General features: G+C 37.7%; 1 protein-coding gene across 2 annotated transcripts in view; it reads right to left on the reverse strand.

The window, feature by feature from the left end:
• Positions 1-19,642, reverse strand: part of Ctl2 (Choline transporter-like 2) — a 30,670-nt gene that overhangs the window by 6,204 nt on the left and 4,824 nt on the right. For both annotated transcript variants that reach the window (XM_089836712.1, XM_089836714.1), the window contains exons 2-19: positions 19,572-19,620; positions 17,794-17,867; positions 17,635-17,713; positions 15,088-15,169; positions 14,483-14,599; positions 13,438-13,498; positions 8,004-8,097; positions 6,490-6,573; positions 6,221-6,333; positions 5,334-5,462; positions 3,619-3,718; positions 3,446-3,538; positions 3,258-3,339; positions 1,992-2,224; positions 1,127-1,255; positions 979-1,048; positions 836-909; positions 192-262 (exon numbers count right to left, since the gene is read on the reverse strand). In XM_089836712.1, the coding sequence (XP_089692838.1) occupies positions 192-262; positions 836-909; positions 979-1,048; positions 1,127-1,255; positions 1,992-2,224; positions 3,258-3,339; positions 3,446-3,538; positions 3,619-3,718; positions 5,334-5,462; positions 6,221-6,333; positions 6,490-6,573; positions 8,004-8,097; positions 13,438-13,498; positions 14,483-14,599; positions 15,088-15,169; positions 17,635-17,713; positions 17,794-17,867; positions 19,572-19,620 (1,734 nt within the window). The remainder of the gene's footprint in view (positions 1-191; positions 263-835; positions 910-978; positions 1,049-1,126; positions 1,256-1,991; positions 2,225-3,257; positions 3,340-3,445; positions 3,539-3,618; positions 3,719-5,333; positions 5,463-6,220; positions 6,334-6,489; positions 6,574-8,003; positions 8,098-13,437; positions 13,499-14,482; positions 14,600-15,087; positions 15,170-17,634; positions 17,714-17,793; positions 17,868-19,571; positions 19,621-19,642) is intronic.

The following is a 19,642-nucleotide window of genomic DNA, read 5'->3' on the forward strand; positions in this document are numbered from 1 at the left end:
AAACACTTGTACAATATCACGTACACTATTTTTCCCAGGTTTTCCCGGTTTGTATGAACCCTGTAAGTGTACTCTTTAACCCGATTTGAATTCTGAGAGTACATTTTTATTGCTTTTTAATTCTTAACCGCAATTGCCATCGCGTTAAACATAAGATTAACTAAGTGCAAGAGATTAAAAATAACACTTACCCATAATACCAACGACCACTAATTTTCCAATAAACAGTAAGTAGTCGGTTACTTTATCAAGAACCACAACTCTACAAGTACAAAACAATGATTAAGTTTAGTATTTGTTTATTACACGGCATTGTAGTAAATTCAGGGTTGCCACGGAATTTTCAGAACCAAATTCCCTGACTTTTCCAGGTTTTCCCTGACCTTTTTCTCAGATTTTCCCTGACCATTTTAGGCCGAAAGTGTAAATGTTTACAGCACGTTTTAAGTGCTTATAATTAAATAAACTCGATCTACATTAAGTTTTCCAATGTATTTGTTGCACCAAAATGAACAAGAAACATTTTAACTATAAATAACAGTCCAAGAGATTTTTTTAGAGAGCATTTACTTTACAAAAACAACTCTAGACATTTTTAAGGATTGCTCTAGAGTTTACTCTGTGTTAAGAGAGGACTAGGAGAAACTTTCATTAATCTTTCAATAAAGACTTATCCCCAGAAATTTTACCCACTAAAATCAAATTCCCTGACTTTTCCCTGATTTCCTGAAATTTTTAAAATTCCCTGATTTTTCCGGCCCATTTTTAAATTCCCTGACTTTTCCAGGTTTTCCCTAACCCGGCCGTGGCAACCCTGTAGTTCTGTTCGCAATACCTGACTACGTTTCTCATTAAAAGCAAGAACGAATCTTTAGCGGCTGTGCAAAAATTCTTCCCATAAACAGCAATCTAAATTAAAATTTTGGAATCAAAATATTAAATATTAATCCTGGTTTTTCGTAACAAAATCTGACTTACCATAATATAGGCATTTTTACTAATAAACCTAATGAATTTTTCAAGGCACCAAAAACAACACTTGCAGCACCTAAACGATAAAAATAGTAGCTACAGATTAAACCCCGAACTTTAGAGATTATTCTCGAATTGTCACAGATTTACATACATCATTATAACTTTGGTGAACGCGTTGTCGTACTTCTTACATTTTTCGTCAACATAGTCTAAGGCAACTCGAATCATTCTCACTATGGCAATCAAAAGGGAACCGAACGCAATAGATCCCAAATGATACCTACCAAATAATTACAGCTGATTATAGTAATTAACTACAAGCAGAATCAATTTTACACCATTAAAGGGAATGAGAAGCTTCGTTTGAAAAACCTCTGATTAATATAACAAAAGATAGAATTAATTTCTGTCAATTCAAAAATATCAAGCTTTTAATTCTCCCTCCGATTTCTGCTGCTTATTTGGCCACAATATGCATTTGAAAATGCTTCATATGAAATTATTTGAAATCCACTTTTTACGAAAGGCTAAAACGTTTCCCGTAGTCTGACGTCACAGATATATTTTTCCCCCTTAGAGATGGTACCACTCTCTCCGCTATCAGACCCAGAGTTTAGACTGGCCAGAAGCTCGAGTCGCGTATAGGATTCCCGCGCTTTTTTCCCCCCTCACGTCATAGTGATGTCATCAAACGGGCGAACAAGCTCGACAAGACAAAATTATTGATATATCGAAACTGTCGAGTTTTCGTGATTTTTCAATGGATTTTAAGAATAGAAACTTTGGCTCAATTATATTAAAAACTTGATATTTTGAAAGTAGAGACTTGAAAGTGTAACATAATACCACTTTCGTGCTAAATATGATATGAAATTGTAAATTCGCATTCCCTTTAAGAACAAATTCTTCGATAAAACAAGTCAAAGCAGATCGGTTATTCATATTGAAATGTCATAGAGGCATTAATTACTCTCAACATTTTTATAAGCTGTTCTGGCTTTCTTAACTGTACATACCTGAAACATCTGCCAGTGCTGGCGGCCACAGCGAAGTAAGGTACGTCTTTGTCTTTGTCAAAAGCCCAGTAGTACGAAGCAAAGGCACCAGCCAATGAAATTTGTCCTATTCCAACAGCCAAAAACATGGCCCAAAAGAAACCAAACAAATTGTAGATTTGAGCTCGCATCAAGTTGTCATCCGTGACATATCCCTGGAACATGCACTTGGAAAAACGGCCTTCTGTGTAATTCTGAAACAATATTACATTTTTTTCGTTGAAACACAGGGTGGATAATGAATCATTCGCGACCGAAATATCTCATCACAATACAAATCGATGGCCATTGAAGCATTCATGACTTTTAAAGAATACCGCGGGTCCAGTGGATCCCCTACAAACTGACTTTCCTCCTGAACTCCATTTTTGGCTTGGCGAAAGCGGGAGGCATTTGTGGGCGGGATTTATACGTGCATGTATAAATCCCGCCCACAAGCCTTCGCCAAGCTAAACCCGTTGTTCAGTAGGAAAGTCACTGAAAGTGAGTGTCAGTCTCTTGGCTGTGGTTTACTTTAAAGCAAACGTCGGCTAGCGTGTCACCCCTAACATTCTGGCTGATCTTCTACAAATAAATTTTACCTTACCAAAGGCAGGAGCCAATCACGAGGGAGGGCGGAGCTAAAACTAGCCTTTGCTAAGCTAATAGGGTCTGTCACTCCATCCCTCGATTATGGGAGCATCTAGTGGCATTTGTTTTAACTAAACCGCAGCAGAGACTTAATTGCTTAAAGGGACTGCAATGGGCGGGTGGGTAAAAATTATTTGAAATACGTCACAGACATCACGTGATCCCAAGATACAAAGACACCTCATGGAGTGGAACTAGTTAACATCTAGTCCTTGTTTTTCGCGAGATTGCAGCGCCAATTCCATGAAGTGGTAATTAATTTTGGAAATAAAACGAACTAAGATTCTTTGAACCACGCCTCGCCTCGGTCACGTGCCTCTGACGTCATTCAAATAATTTTACCCACCCGCCCATGCCTTCTTTGCAGTGCCTTTAAGCGGCTCTTGAAATCATGGGAATTTTATTTCCACAGAGATCTTAATTTGCACGATCTTGGAACTCTCTGACGCAATATTTGATATAATAGTGCAAATCGCGAGCAATCTCAGAGCGTGTAATTGGAATACGTCATTAAAAGGTGAATTTAATTCACATGTAAGCCGACACTAATCAAATCGGTAACGCGCTTTATATTTATAAAATAAGAGTGAATCTTACCGATGGATCACATGCTACGGGAGCATCAATGTAATTGTTATCGTTTACTTGAAACTTTGGTCGTCCTGCGGAAGCGATACACCTGAAGTACTTTATTAAGTACTAAATTTCACTCGCAAGAATCAATCAATTTAATCAAGATGCAAGAATATAATTAGTTCTATCTAAAATGGTAGGTAAAAGGATACACTGCAACAGATCCCCAAAATACGAATATAATGAGTTGAAGGGCATATGGGAAAAGCGGGAAAAAAAGTGATGACGTCATACACCCAACGGCTCTGAAAACATTTTACGTATCAATTTAGTAATTATATTATATACATGGAACTAAATTGATTAAGAGATAGCTAGCCCTCACTTGCTTCCTTCCTTAATCAGGGCAATTGCCAATGCAATTCTTTTTCTTAGAAAGATGAACATCAATATTAAGATCAGCCAAAGAACGCCAAAAATAATTCCTGAAACGATATATACTTAGTAAATAAACGCTATTCATTTGCCCTCTTGACCATATATTTCCCTGATTTTTCCCCATATATTTCCCTGACTTTTCCAAGGTTTTTTCCCCCATATATTTCCATGACTTTTCCAAGGTTTTTTCCCCCATATATTTCCATGAGTTTTCCTGGTTTTTTCCCATATATTTCCCTGTCTTTTCCAGATTCTTTCCCATATATTTCCGTCTTTCCCAGGTTTCTCCCCACATATTTTTTCTAAGAGTTTTCCAGATTTTTTCCCCACATATGGAAATAACAATGGGAGTGATTTTTAGGTATAGTCCCATTGGACCGAAACCACTTTTTGGTTTTTTATGGAGAATATATTTAAATTTCCAGCCCAATGGCGGGTTTCTGCTGAATGGGAATTTATTTGAAAGAATTAGTTAATTAAATGTCTGTGAGGATTTCGAATCACCGCAGCAGCATGGTAGAATATCAGGCTTTTAATTCAGAGGCTCGGGTTCAAACCCAGAGAAGGAAATTGTAAGTTAGGTTAGGTTAGTAATATTTTATAAATCATTTAACTATGGTACGCCTTTTCCAAAATATTGATGTTTAGCTTCATTGACTTCTAAAGTAATATGCCTTTTCCAAAACATTATTGTTATGTTAGGTTAGGTTTCGGTTGGTTAAGTTAGGTTAGTAATATTTTATAAATCATTTAACTAATGTACGCCTTTTCCAAAATATTGATGTTTAGCTTCATTGACTTCTAAAGTAATATGCCTTTTCCAAAACATTATTGTTATGTTATGTTATGTTATGTTTGGTTTGGTTAAGTTAGGTTAATAATATTTTATAAATCATTTAACTAATGTACGCCTTTTCCAAAATATTGATGTTTAGTTTCATTGACTTCTCAAATAATATGCCTTTTCCAAAACATTACTGTTATGTTAGGTTAGGTTTGGGTTCGTTATGTTAGGTTAGTAATATTTTACAAATCATTTTACTATGGTACGCCTTTTCCAAAATATTATTAATGTAAAGAAAGCCGCCTTTATTAGCAATTCTCTCCATTATCAATCACTCTTAAAATTAAATTTTGCATTTCAAACCTCAATATATATATACAACGAAAACTGTAAGGTAAAAAAAAGAAAATTCCTTAAAAAAAAGTGAAAACGTTTGCTTTTTAAATTTTGATACATGTTTTCCCAAAACCGCACATTTGGGCTGTTTTCGTTTGAATGGGAAACGCCTTTGGTCAAATGGGATTCGGTCGAATGGGACACAAGGGATTTTTATAGTTGTAGCAACCCCTTCAGAGCAAACTTTCTCAAAGCTCACAAATTTCCCTGATTTGTCGAATTTTACTAAAAATTGTAAATTTAGAATTTTTTTCCTACTATTTATTTCTCTGAGTTTTTTGTCAACTATTTATTTCCCTGATTTTAGGGTAACTATTTATTTCCCGGAGTTTTCCCAGGTTTGTATAAACCACGATATTGTAAACATTTCAAAATCATGTGTATATTTTTACCATCACATTACCGCGTGATGTAAAAAATTCACTTGTGTTTCACTTTTCGTTGACGTGTTTAAGCATCAATTTAGTTAAAATCGTACGTACCAACCACGAGCCATGAATTTTTGGCATGAGTATGAGTGTTAAGATTTCTAATAAATTCGTTGGTGATTGCTTCATCGGGAGTTTTCCCCGAGTCCAAGGTCCAATAAGAGTAAAGCGAATAACCGGCAGCTGTTCATTTAATTAACGCGTGAATATTGATTTTCAATCAGCTTAATTGCTAGTTGAATCGAGGGGTCCGACATTTAAACGAAATCCTGTACGCTTCTCGCAAAATCTTTCAGACAAAAATCACGAAATCTTTGAAGAAATCACGAAATTGCCAAATCAATGATGAAATTTCGAAATCTTTAGCGAAATCAAGAAGAAATCACGAAATCATTGGCAAAATCGCGAAATCTACGAAGAAATCACGAAATCATTGGCAAAATCACGAAATGAAAGAAAAATTTTTTTGGTGAAATCAAAAAGGAAATCCCGAAATCTTTGGAGATATCGCGAAATCAAGGAAGAAATTCCGAAATTTTTAGCGAAATCACGAAATCTTTCTCGAAATCACGAAATATTTGGCAAAATCACGAAATGAAAGAAAAATATTTTTGGTGAAATCAAAAAGGAAATCCCGAAATCTTTGGAGAAATCGCGAAATCAAGGAAGAAATTCCGAAATTTTTAGCGAAATCACGAAATCTTTCTCGAAATCACGAAATATTTGGCAAAATCCCGAAATGAAAGAAAAATTTTTTGGTGAAATCAAAAAGGAAATCCCGAAATCTTTGGAGAAATCGCGAAATCAAGGAAGAAATCCCGAAATTTTTAGCGAAATCCCGAAATTTTTGGTGAAATCACGAAATGTTTGGCGAAATCACAAAATCCCGCACACTTTTTTGGTAATGTCGAACCCCTCGAGTTGAATCCCGCTAAACTTACCAAATCCAATGACAATTAAGACTACTAAAATGCTTAAGCATATCATTGGTCCAGCAAGCCATCTCATTAAAAGTATCCATACGAACGACACTATCATAGAGGCTACCAGAAACCTAATATGAAAATTTAAATTAATTTTAATCTATATTAAACTAACACTAAATTTAAAATCTAAATTTTTTCTTTAAAAAAATTATTGAAAATTGAAGGTCAATAAAATTTGTGGGAGGGCTGGGTTTGTGTATGCCTACGGATTTAAGGCTACTTACAAAATTATGATCCACCAAGAAGCGCTAAAATCTTGAAATATCCTTGTTCCAACCTCTCCGGCGTTTATCAACTGTGCTAAGCCTCTGCAGAATAGAAATCATTATTAGAGTAGGCCTAGTAACAGATATAGCTAAATGCGCTACAAGAAATCATGCTTCGACGTAAGGGTTCACGCAACTATTGGAAAACAGATTTCCCTGACATATCCAGATTTTTTCCCCATACATATAAATTACATTTCCCTGGAAAGCCACCTAGTAACTGCAGGAGTGGTTTTTTGGAGTAATAACTACGAGATTGGTTATTTTTAATTGGAGCAACCCCTTCAGGAGAAACTTACTGAAACCTTAAATTTGTGAGGTTTCAGTTTCTCCTGAATTTGTCTAAAAATTATAAAATTCCTTGAGGTTTACATGATTTTACTAAAAATAATTAAATTCCCCGAGGTTTCCCTGAATTTTACTAAAAATTATAAAATTCCCGAGATTTCCCTGAATTTTACTAAAAATTATAAAATTCCTTGTTGTTTACCTGAGTTTACTAAAAATTATACAATTCCTGAGGTTTCCCTAAATTTTACTAAAAAATTATAAATCCCTCGAGGTTTCCCAGAATTTCATTAAAAATTATAAAATTCCTGAGGTTTCCCTGAATATTACTAAAAAATTATAAAATTCCTGAGGTTTCCCTGAATATTACTAAAAAATTATAAATCCCTCGAGGTTTCCCAGAATTTTATTAAAAATTATAAAATTCCTGAGGTTTCCCTGAATTTTACTGAAAAATTTAAAATTCCCCGAGGTTCCCCTGAATTTTACTAAAAAATTATAAAATTCCCCGAGGTTTCCCTGAATTTTACCAAAAAATTATAAAATTCTCCGAGTTTTCCCTGAATTTTACAAAAAATTATACAAATCCTGAGGTTTCCCTGAATTTTACTAAAAAATTATAAAATCCCCCGAGGTTTTCCTGAACTTTAGTAAAAAAAATTATAAAATCTACCGAGATTTCCCTGAATTTTACTAAAAAATTATACAATTTCCGAGATTTCCCTGAATTTTTCTAAAAAAATTATACAATTTCCGAGATTTCCCTGAATTTTACTAAAAAATTATAAAATTACCCAGCGGTTTCCATGAATTTTACTAAAAATTATAAAATTCCCGGGGGGTTTCCCTGAATTTTAGTAAAAATTATAAAATCCCCCGAGGTTTTCCTGAACTTTACTAAAAAATTATACAATTCCTGAGGTTTCCCTGAATTTTACTAAAACGTTATACAATTCCTGAGGTTTCCCTGAAATTTACTAAAAAATTATACAAATCCTGAAATTTCCCTGAATTTTACAACAAAAAAACAGCAAAATTCCTTGAAATTTCCCTGAATTTCACAAAAAATTATAAAATTCCTTGAAATTTCCCTGAATTTTTAGTCAAAAATTTATTTCCCCGACATATCCAGTTTTGCGTGGACCCTGAAAGTGATTGAATCAAAATGACTAAGTGGTACTCACTTTCCTCCATCCTTCAGTGCATCTTCTGTAATATTCTCTTTGTTGAGGACCTCAAGTGCTTTCGTAATCTGTACTGGCAGACATCTTCCAGCCACTGTCATAGTCAAAAATAAATAAATTGTTTTAAATTGTACCAATAAATTTAATTACGAGCGCATACAAAAACACGTAACTTTCTCAAGCTTGATTAATTATACACTGTTAGAGATAAAGTAAGCATTCAATCGGCAGAGGAATGTAAATCAAAATCAAAAAGTATTATTACAATAGTCAGTTAAAGCTTGGTTAAAGGGACTGTAAAGTAAATGGCGAACCGTTGAATTTTTTTTTTAAATCATCCCCTCCCCTCCCTAATCATTAACGTCAGCGGCGTTTGCTAGAACTGTACGTCGACCGTAGCAATAGCAAAGGCGCTGTGATTGGCCCTATTGTATCACAAAAATAGGAAAATGCCTTAAAAGGTGGGTGAAGAGGAAAATCAAGTGATTTTTTATAGATTCTTCCACCAATTATAAGACCATTCATTCTGCATAGTGAAACATCCAGGAAATATCTCCGAATGATTTTAAAATTCAAATTTGGTTCAGATTTTATGGATAATTTTAAATACGGACCTCCAACCAATCGCATAACGCCCTGCCTTCCTGTTAACAAAATTTCCGTTGCACGCTCTACACCTCGAACCACGATTGTCACATCGCGAGAAACATTTTGTTAACAAGAAGGTAGAGCGTTACGCGATTGGTCGGAGGTCCTTATTTCAAATTATCCATAAAATCTGAACCTAATTTGAATTTTAAAATCATTCGGAGATATTTTCTGTATGTTTCACTATGCAGAATGGTCTTATAATTGGTGGAAGAATTGATTACAAATCACCAGATTTTCCACTTCACCCTCCCTTTAACATCATTTTCCCGGAAAGACTTTTGTTCTGCTGTAACATCAATAACGACTTTTTCCAGAAACAAAATTTAACGGTCCGCTGACCCCTTTACAGACCCTTTAAATCTAAGACGTTATCAACTTATCACGACAAGACAGGCGAAAGGTTTCTTGAAATTCCTTGCATACACAATAAAAAAATTTCATGTTCAAATTCCAGTAATTTGTCGATAACAGCCAACAGCAATATTTGTTATTGGTATTGTTCAAGCTAGGGGCAAGGATAGATTTAATTTTAGAAGTAGGAATGGAGAACGGTTAGTATAGCCCAGTATAGAGCCCCTCCCTCTAACACCATGAATCTATATAACTATGAATATACAGCTGTGTTACGCTGTCTAACCTCTCGATAAGGTTTGGGCGGGGCTTAGTGAAAGGAGACATCAGTCACGTGTCTGCTAGTGTTAGGAGCGGGAGAAGGGAGTCCGGAGGTGTGTAAATTCGAAACGTCACTTCCTCTTGTCTCGTGATTGGCCATTAGAGCCACGCAAAACGCGTCAAAGCTAGGAGGGTAACACCCAAACCAAATCGACATGATAGAAGGGGTATATGATAGAGCTGTATATTCATAGTTGTATAGCTTCATGCTAACACGTAATGATAAGTTTAAATTATCTTATTGGTTCACTTAAACTACGTTTTGATGACGTTGCTGACGGGGACGGCGAAAAATACATAATTCCTTTTTACCTCTGTCGCTATGACTCGCCTCTTCTCTCATACGCCCCCCCCCCGTCCCGGGGCAGGGGGTCCGGGACTTTGACGCGCGCCCACATTATTTTGTTCTCCATTCCAACTTCTAAAATTAAATCTATCCCTGATAGGGGTATGTAAAGTGTTTGATGTGGCATTCAATCATACGTCTTTCGTCGTTTTTTATATACAACCTATGAAGGGCAAAAGAAAATGGCCGACAAATATTTTTTTTTTACAGATTTTTTTTAAATTGCAAACTCTACGCAAAAGGGTTTGTTCCCTTGCTTATGGAAATACATAACTTTTGCAAACCTTAAAAAACTAGCATTGGTAAGTATAATTAAAGGGACTGTAAAGTGGGCATCGGCGGGTAGGTAAAAATTATTTGAAATACGTCAGAAGATACTAAGACTCCACATGGAATGGGGCTGGAGACCATTGTTGTTCCTTTGATTTTTGGGAACGTACTATCCTCAATAGTAAAACTTACTACCCCAATGGGAGGCATTTTGAAAACATACTTTCCCCTCGTTGATGTATTAAATTTTCCATCCCCCTACACGAAAGGCTTTTGGCGCCATCTAGCGGCATAATATTTGTCCCATAGACGCTAATGTTAAAAAATGGAATTTGAAAATGTACTTTCAAACATCAAAATATAATTTCCCTACACGAAAGGCTTTTGGCACCATATAGCGGCGTAATTTTTGTCCGATAGACGCTAATGTTAAAAACGGAATTTGAAAATGTACTTTCAAACATCAAAATGTAATTTTTATACTGAAGACTTTAAAAAGTAATTGTACTAATCAGAACAACACTACGTGGAGACCTAGGGCTTGTTTTACGCGAGATTGCAGCGCCAATTCCCCGAAGTGGTCGTTTTCGAAATAAAATAAAACGAATTAAGTTCCTTTGAACCACGTACTGCCCATGACATATCTCAAATAATTTTTAACCCCCCCCCCTCCTACTCCGCAGTTGCCTTCATTAAGTCCCTTAAATGAATCTTCCGAATTCAACAATGAATTAACACTGTTTAATACCCAGGCAGGTGTTAGGTGTTATTAAACTTATGTAGTCCAGCCTCTTAAACAATTTTGTTCTAGCAGACCACACACTTTAAGAACGGCTGAGCTAGAGATTACGGAATCAGAGGTACATCACCAACTTTCAATTAATCATGCACAGTTTGTAGCAGCATCCATTGTAGACCCTTAATTTACTTACAAGGGTGCCTGAATCTCTCCCCATTTTCGAAAACTATCAAGCTCGCTAGCGTAAGAACAAAGGAGAATATACAAAGATAGTTTTTTAACTTGAGTACAGTATAAGACTAAAAGAAATGTTATAGAAATTAAACCCGGAATGTTTAGACTATTTTAAACACCACAGAATCACCAGCCAATATAATGGTTAAATTTTGCAACGACTGGGCAAATGTCGGCCCAGAAATCGCAAATCAGGGCGGAGTTAAGACTAGCATTCCGTAAGCTTACTGGGCCAGTCAACTTCAAACCCTCGACTATGGGAGCATCTTATGGCCTAGTGGCATGGACGAAGGATGCGCGTGAAAAACATTCGACGCTCTACAGGATGTGCAACTCCCTATACTAAAAAGTAGACAAGTCGATACTAGCGCCGCCTGCCTACCAGCGCTGGAAAGCCTCGCGGGAAAAAATTAAAAAATACTGGACATAAGAAAAAAAACACGCGCTACCGTCGATTATTTTCCTTAGCGTCGTCTGCTAGAAGCAAAAGAGTGGGTTTTTTCTTATGTCCAGTATATTTTATTTTTCCCACGAGGGTTTCCAGCGCTGGTAGCCAGGCGGCGCTAGTATCGACTTGTCTACTTTTTAGTATAGGGAGTTGCACATCCTGTTGAGCGTCGAATGTTTTTCACGCGCATCCTTCATCCATGGAATTACCCCTGAACAGGAATTTTCAATTTTCTATACAGGGAGCGTGTTGTGGCGAAATTGGCACCAATTTCTAATTATCGCAACATTGTTTGTGCGAAATTTTAAATTTACTTTCTGTGATTTCCAAGCTATACTAAAAAGTATAGGGAGTTGAACATATCCTACAGTGAGTCGGATATTTTTTCGCTCAAGCATCCAATAAATTAGGGATAATTTAGTAGAAAAAAGAGTTATTTTTAATTGATTACGAGGGTTAAAATATGCGTAAAAACATTAGGATAACTCGATCACCAAACCTTTCTCGTTAATTTATTATCAATTTTCAAAGTTGTAATTTTACGTCGCGAACTAATCCTTGACCGGAGAAATGAATGAGTTGGAGCTATTTTTAGTGGCACCTGATTAGCCACGGACAATTAATTTTTTTCTTTTAAAGAAATAACCACCTTCAAAATTTATTGCAAAATAGATTTAGTCGTATCATAAGTTTACATATTCCATGAGTATGACACTTTCTAACACTAGAGATTTAACGAGATTTAGTTCCAGAATTGACCACACTCGGTAAACATTGCAGGACTTCCATCTTCATATTTAGTCTGTACTAAGCCTATGACAGCACCTCCCCGGGCGTCGATTTACGAGAATTTATGACCTACCTCATTCTAGGAGGATGGAACTCGTTCCGGGAGGGGAAAATAGCTTGCCAATAGTACAGAAGTCTTACACCCATGCGTGGCAGTGGGAAAAAGTGGGCATACGCTTTAACTGCTGCCTAGCGGACGAAAATCAAATCATATTTCTTGAGTCCCCTACTCCCCCCCCGCCCCTTCTCTATGACCCTGAGAAAAAAATTTTGAATTCTAACCGTCCGTCTGCTTCACTCTTCAGTAAGTTCAGTGTTTGGATGTCTTCTGTTCGTTTCATTTCGATTCATTTAGTTTTAATGATTAAGTAGTATTTAGTTTTAATGATTAAGTAGTATTTAGTTTTAATGATTAAGTAGTATATAGTTTTAATGATAAGTAGTATTTAGTTTTAATGATTAAGTAGTATATAGTTTCGTGGAAGAATGAAGTATCCGAAGGAAGTCCGAACTAGCAGAAAACGTTTATCCAAAAAAAAAACAATGCTTGGAAATAACTAACAAAGCGCTCGATAGGTGGTGCCACTATCTTATGCCCACCTTTTTACACTGCCAATCATGGCGCACCCGCTCAGCTCTCTTTTCCCCTCCCGGAACGAGTTCCATCCTCCTAGCCTCATTCACTTCATGACAAGCTCCAGTTTGTAACCAGTGACAAACTTATTGCCAACATATCTTATCAACTTATGGTCTTAGCAAGCCAAAAATCGCAACTTTGAAAATTGATTATAAATTAACAAGAAAATTTTGGTGATCGAGTTATCCTAATCTTTAATGCATATTTTAACACCCTTAACCAATTATTAACTCGATTTCATACTACATTATCCCTTTAACCATGGCATGGTGCTATAGAACTTCTGAACTAACATCGTGGACAAACAAAAATATTTTTAGAATTGACTTATGAACATTACCTTATCGCTTTTTGCACTTATAACAAAAAAAACCCCATATACTAGCTAAGACCATTGAACACAGATGGACTGGAATAATAAGCTAAAACCCCCGTTCTTCTAATGGCATCGCTTGTCGTCGCCCCTAGCGGGAGAGCCCGAAACATTTCGTCTCATAGACCATGTTATGGTTTGAGTCGAAAAAGTTTCAATATTGGTCGGGGTATGGCGCTAGAGAGGCGCTGCCCTGAAAGAACCATGCGCTGTATCTCCATTCCAGTCCATCTGTGTTTAATGGTCTTAGATACCAGTCAAATACTAATGCATACCTGGCTTGCTCTCCAAATAATATGAGGCACATTCTTCATTATCTGTAAGTTCCTTTACCGACTAAAAAGATATTTTAGAAAATTGTGTCATTGAAATATGCCATTAAAGGGATGCACAATGTGTCATATAGGGGCGGGGCATATATCACGCTTATCTTCCATCAAATAGAGCTCTACTGGACACGCGTGAATTTCATAGTGTTATCAGTGCAATCAGAGAGAATTTATAATAGGGAGTGGAAACTGAGGAATATTATGTAGCTCAAAAATCACGTGATCAACAAAACTGGCCAGGTCTATTTCCGGTACTATTTTTTGTGACCCCTCCCTCTAGGGTGGGTCTAGAATGTTACGGGAGGGTCTAGGGGAGATGGATACTACCTTTTTAGGGAAAGGGATACATCTGACTTTAAATAACTCCAAATGGCGCCAGTCGCACTAGAAATCGCGAACTCTTATTGGGTAATTGTACAACCAACAGTGATTGAGGGCAAACTTTAAAATTAAAGGAGAGTCATGTGACCGGAAATTTACCTGGCCAGTTTTAGCGTCGCAGCCCACTTGTTGGAGCTACATTGTATTTAGCACTGTCAAGGGCAAGAGCTTCCATTCCCTATTATAAATTCTCTCTGGTGCAATGGCCTATTTGTTGAACCTATCAGCCAAATCGTTCCACGCTTAAGTTTAAGCAGACGACGGTCATGTCATATTTCCCAACAGGATATAGTACCCAGGGCCGGAAATAAGAATTATTTCTTATAGGGCGTGTGTCCAGTGACCCCTCCTTTGATTGGAAAAACTATAGGACACTGTCCACTGGAGTTCCCAAAAATAGTATCGAAACTTAATAGTCGAGACATCAAAACTATGGTAAAATGTATTGGTCAGTTGTCCAGTGACCCCTTTAGGTTTTTAGAAAATTATGGGACATTTTCAGATTTTATTGGATACTGTCCAGTGTCCTGTGCTTATTTCCAGCCATGTACATAACGCATTGTACATCCCTTTAAAATACAACCAGCTCAAGGAATAGATAGGGGATTACCTTGCCGCGGTTAACGTTGTAGTTGCATATAAGTTTCTCTTTAATTTTGTCTTCGCTCATTCCAGGCTTTATAAATTTTACCGAAAACGTTTCATCAGGACATTTACTGACGCAGACCTTAAAATATTTACAGTAAACCACCATGACCTTGACTGTGTGATCATTGAAAGGAAACGTTCAGCTAACATAACATTATACCTTTAAAGAACGGCCTTAAATAAATAATTAAATAATCTCTTATTTTAAAATAATTAGCATTTAATTAGTCTTAAAAACAATCAAGGACTACAGCGCCATCCATCCGCCATTGGTTTAGTGGCGTCTGCTAAAACGAAGCTCTTATTCCTGCAGGAGTAACGGGACTGGTTGAATCCTCACAGGCTGAGAGAGGTATGGGTAAGGGGTTCGGGCTAGCAGACGCCACTAAACCAATGGCGAATGGCGCAGTGGTCCTTGATTGTTTTTAAGACTAATTAAATGCTAATTATTTTGTAGTAAGAGATTATTAATTTGATTTTTAATATTTAATTCCTTTTATATTTAGAAAAAGGCCGTTCTTTTAAGGTATAATTACCTGAACTTTTTCTTAAATTTAAAACACATACTTGCGGTGTTAAACAGCCCTTGAATACAGTAGCCGTTTTGAAGCACTTGGTCAAATCGAAAAAATATAGGTATGGCCTATCTCTGTAATGAAATGGAAATTATTACTAAAACGGTTAACAGGAATCAGAGATAATAAAGGGGAAGCTCCCCCGTTCAACAAGCCTAAAATACTTGTTGCCCCTATATATAATAACTAGAGGTACGAGAGTTTCCGGCTTGCTAGATTTTGATTGGTCTACCGGCGCGCCACCTACAATATAGTATCAACGTGTTTGACGTCATAAATGGAAACTAATCTGTACTGAGTGCCAGTCTGGGAAATAAGGATATTTTTTAAACTAGTCCCCGGGACCAGTGACCCCCTAGTGTCCGAAATAATAAACTGGTCTCCCAACTGGTCCCAGCCTTTGTTCTCCAATAGATTTGCAAATAATAAACTGGTCCCGAGGACCAGTAACCCCCTAGTGTCCGAAATAATAAACTGGTCTCTCAACTGGTCCCAGCCTTTGTTCTCCAATAGATTTGCAATTAATAAACTGGTCCCGAGGACCAGTAACCCCCTAGTGTCCGAAATAATAAACTGGTCTCTCAACTGGTCCCAGCCTTTGTTCTCCAATAGATTTGCAATTAATAAACTGGTCCCGAGGACCAGTAACCCCCTAGTGTCCGAAATAATAAACTGGTCTCTCAACTGGTCCCAGCCTTTGTTCTCCAATAGATTTGCAATTAATAAACTGGTCCCGAGGACCAGTAGCCCCCTAGTGTCCGAAATAATAAACTGGTCTCTCAACTGGTCCCAGCCTTTGTTCTCCAATAGATTTGCAATTAATAAACTGGTCCCGAGGACCAGTAACCCCCTAGTGTCCGAAATAATAAACTGGTCTACCAACTGGTCCGAGCCTTTGTTCTCTTACAGGTTTGCAATTAACAAACTGGTCCCGAGGACCAGTAACCCCCTAGTGTCCGAAATAATAAACTGGTCTCTCAACTGGTCCCAGCCTTTGTTCTCCAATAGATTTGCAATTAATAAACTGGTCCCGAGGACCAGTAACCCCCTAGTGTCCGAAATAATAAACTGGTCTCTCAACTGGTCCCAGCCTTTGTTCTCCAATAGATTTGCAATTAATAAACTGGTCCCGAGGACCAGTAACCCCCTAGTGTCCGAAATAATAAACTGGTCTCCCAACTGGTCCGAGCCTTTGTTTTCTTACAGGTTTGCAATTAACAAACTGGTCCCGAGGACCAGTAACCCCCTAGTGTCCGAAATAATAAACTGGTCTCTCAACTGGTCCCAGCCTTTGTTCTCCAATAGATTTGCAATTAATAAACTGGTCCCGAGGACCAGTAACCCCCTAGTGTCCGAAATAATAAACTGGTCTCCCAACTGGTCCCAGCCTTTGTTCTCTTATTGGTTTGCAATTAATAAACTGGTCCCGAGGACCAGTAACCCCCTAGTGTCCGAAATAATAAACTGGTCCCAGCCTTTGTTCTCCAATAGATTTGCAATTAATAAACTGGTCCCGAGGACCAGTAACCCCCTAGTGTCCGAAATAATAAACTGGTCTCTCAACTGGTCCCAGCCTTTGTTCTCTTACAGGTTTGCAATTAACAAACTGGTCCCGAGGACCAGTAACCCCCTAGTATCCGAAATAATAAACTGGTCTCTCAACTGGTCCCAGCCTTTGTTCTCCAATAGATTTGCAATTAATAAACTGGTCCCGAGGACCAGTAACCCCCTAGTGTCCGAAATAATAAACTGGTCTCCCAACTGGTCCCAGCCTTTGTTCTCTTATGGGTTTGCAATTAATAAACTGGTCCCGAGGACCAGTAACCCCCTAGTGTCCGAAATAATAAACTGGTCTCCCAACTGGTCCCAGCCTTTGTTCTCTTACAGGTTTGCAATTAATAAACTGGTCCCGAGGACCAGTAACCCCCACTTATTGCATTATAAAACTAGTCCAAGCAATCTACCTTATTCCCTTTCGCCAGAAGTTATTCATGGGGGTGAGTAACGGGAAGAAATTGGTCTGTCGTCCGCTGCAGTACATATTTTTGGCTTTTGTAGCAGACGACAGACGAATTTCTTCCCGTTACTCACCACCATGAATCCCGAGCTAAGCCTAACTTCCGGCGAAAGGGAATAAGGTGGATTAATAGGGACTTGGCAATTCTGGCTTAACTTCTGCCCCAGCGCCATTATGGTATGATTTTTAACAGAATGAAAGCTATATAAGCCCCTCCTCCTAGTATGTTTTTTAGCACTAGTGGAAGGTAGCCTGACGTTGCATGACGTAGTACTGCCAAGTCCCTATAAACTGGTTTTGGACCAGAGGAAGTGCGCTATTTCCGATACTGCTGAGTGCTGCGGATGGGCGATAAAAAAGGCCAACCAGAACTCGTAGACAAGGTTGGAGCTAAAACAGGCCTTTGCTAAGCTTAGTTGGATAGTAAACTACACCTCTAGACTATGGGGGCATCTAGTGGAATTTTTTTAAACTAAACCACAGGACTATTTCAAAATCTCTTGTTAGCTTTACGAAACTTACGTGAAATTTCCCATTCCACAAATATGTCCTTTGCTATCTGTTGGATGGATCAAAAGTTCGGGATTGCCTTCTCTGTAAGCTAAATAATAAAAGAAGGAAAATAAACATTCTCTATTAAACTTTGCTCGGCAAATTTGATAATATTTTTAAAATTCTTACCGAAAAATGCCACAACGCCCCATCCAGCCAAAAATGCCACGAACAAAAAGAGGCATAGTATATCGGTGCAGGATCTAATTGAAATTAAAAAAAAATAAAATACAGTAATAAATGTTGGTGCACTGAAATTTATGCAAGGAATAGGCCTAACTAATAACTAATTGTATTTCAATTAAGGGCAAGTCCCATTAAAATGCACTTTCTAAATACAATTTAACGACGTTGGCGGTATACATAGTTTACAGGCATAGAGGATTCCTACTATTAACACAAGGAGACCAAGCGAGCGACTTAAGAGTGAAAAATCGTCTGCTTTAGAGAGCTTTCAGTTGGAGGAGGAGCTGAGTCTCGTGACATAATTTACGCTGCCATATTGGTGGGTTTAAAGCAGGAATGAAGCTGAGACTACCCAATATGAAACGTAAGCGCGTTACCACGCATGATCTTGGATTCATACAACTTTTGGAAAACAAATTTCCTTGAGATTTCCAGGTTTTTCCCCATATACTTCCCTGAATTTTCCAGGTTTTTCCCGTATATGGAGTATCCTATTGAGCAAATGTTAACGAAGGAGGGGGGGGGGGCAAATATGACTATTAAATAATCAAAGGACATCCCGTATCTCTAATTTAACCAGAGTTATGAGCCTCCAAATTAGAGGGTATGGAGGGTATGTTTATGAACATTTTGCTTAATTACTCGGCCCCTGTTTGACGCAAATTTTCCTGCTTTCCCTAAATTTTACTAATTTTAAAAATTCAAAATTTCCCTGAGTTTCCCCTGAGGTTTTTGTCAACTATTTATTTCCCTGATTTTTCCAGGTTTTCCCTGTTTTCCAGGTTTGTATGAACCCAGAAATAGAGAGCTTTCAGTTGGAGTAGGAGCTGAGTCTCGTGACATAATTTGCGCTGCCATATTGGTGGGTTTAAAGCAGGAATGAAGCTGAGACCACCCACTCAATATGGCTACCAGAGCAGCCCTAAGACTTGGGAGGGTGTGACTTACTACTATCCCATCTGAACCTCTCTATTTTACACTCTTAAGTTGCCTGGTCTCCTTGTACAAATGGTATGAATCCTTCTTGCTTGTAAAATATGTATATTTATCTTTAAAATAAAACAAGTTTCGTTAAGATCATTTGATATTTCACCATGATACAAATTTTTTAAACAATCCACCTTATTCCCTTTCGCCGGAAGTTAGGCCGCTTAGCTCGGGATTCATGGAGAGGAGTAACGGGAAGAAATTAGTCTGTCGTCTGCTACAAAGGCCAAAAATATGTACTGCAGCGGACGACAGACCAATTTCTTCCCGTTACTCACCCCCATGAATCCCGAGCTAAGTCTAACTTCCGGCGAAAGGGAATAAGGTGGATTCCTGCGGAACCCCTAACATTCTGGCTGATATTCTACACAGAAATTCTACCTTGCCAAAGGCAGGAGCAAATCGGAACTCGTGCATGAGGGCGGAGCTAAAAGTAGCCTTTGCTAAGCTTAGAGGGCCAGGAATCTCCACCCCTCGACTATGGCGGCATCTAGTGGCATTTGTTTAAACTAAACCGCATCCGAGACTTAATTTCTTTAAAGTTTCAAACTATCCTTAACATTGTGTATAATATTAAGCTCAAGTCTAAGCCTTATTCCCTGTATACTTTTCACCTTCTACGTCACAGAAAACGATTTAAATGAGACTTGCCCTTTGCCATTCAAAGAAACCTGCAGTTCATGCATGTTCAAGATATTTTTGTACGGTTTAAAAGTAACCAAATAAATTTTAACCTGTTCTTTATAGGTCCCTTGAATGTTGGATCAAACTGGTAAGGCTCGCCTATAAAAGAAAAAAAACAATG

Source organism: Phalangium opilio, unplaced genomic scaffold (genome assembly GCF_054372755.1).
Source record: "Phalangium opilio isolate 3A_F unplaced genomic scaffold, DU_Popi_V2 ptg000042l_1, whole genome shotgun sequence".
NCBI lineage: Eukaryota > Metazoa > Arthropoda > Arachnida > Opiliones > Phalangiidae > Phalangium > Phalangium opilio.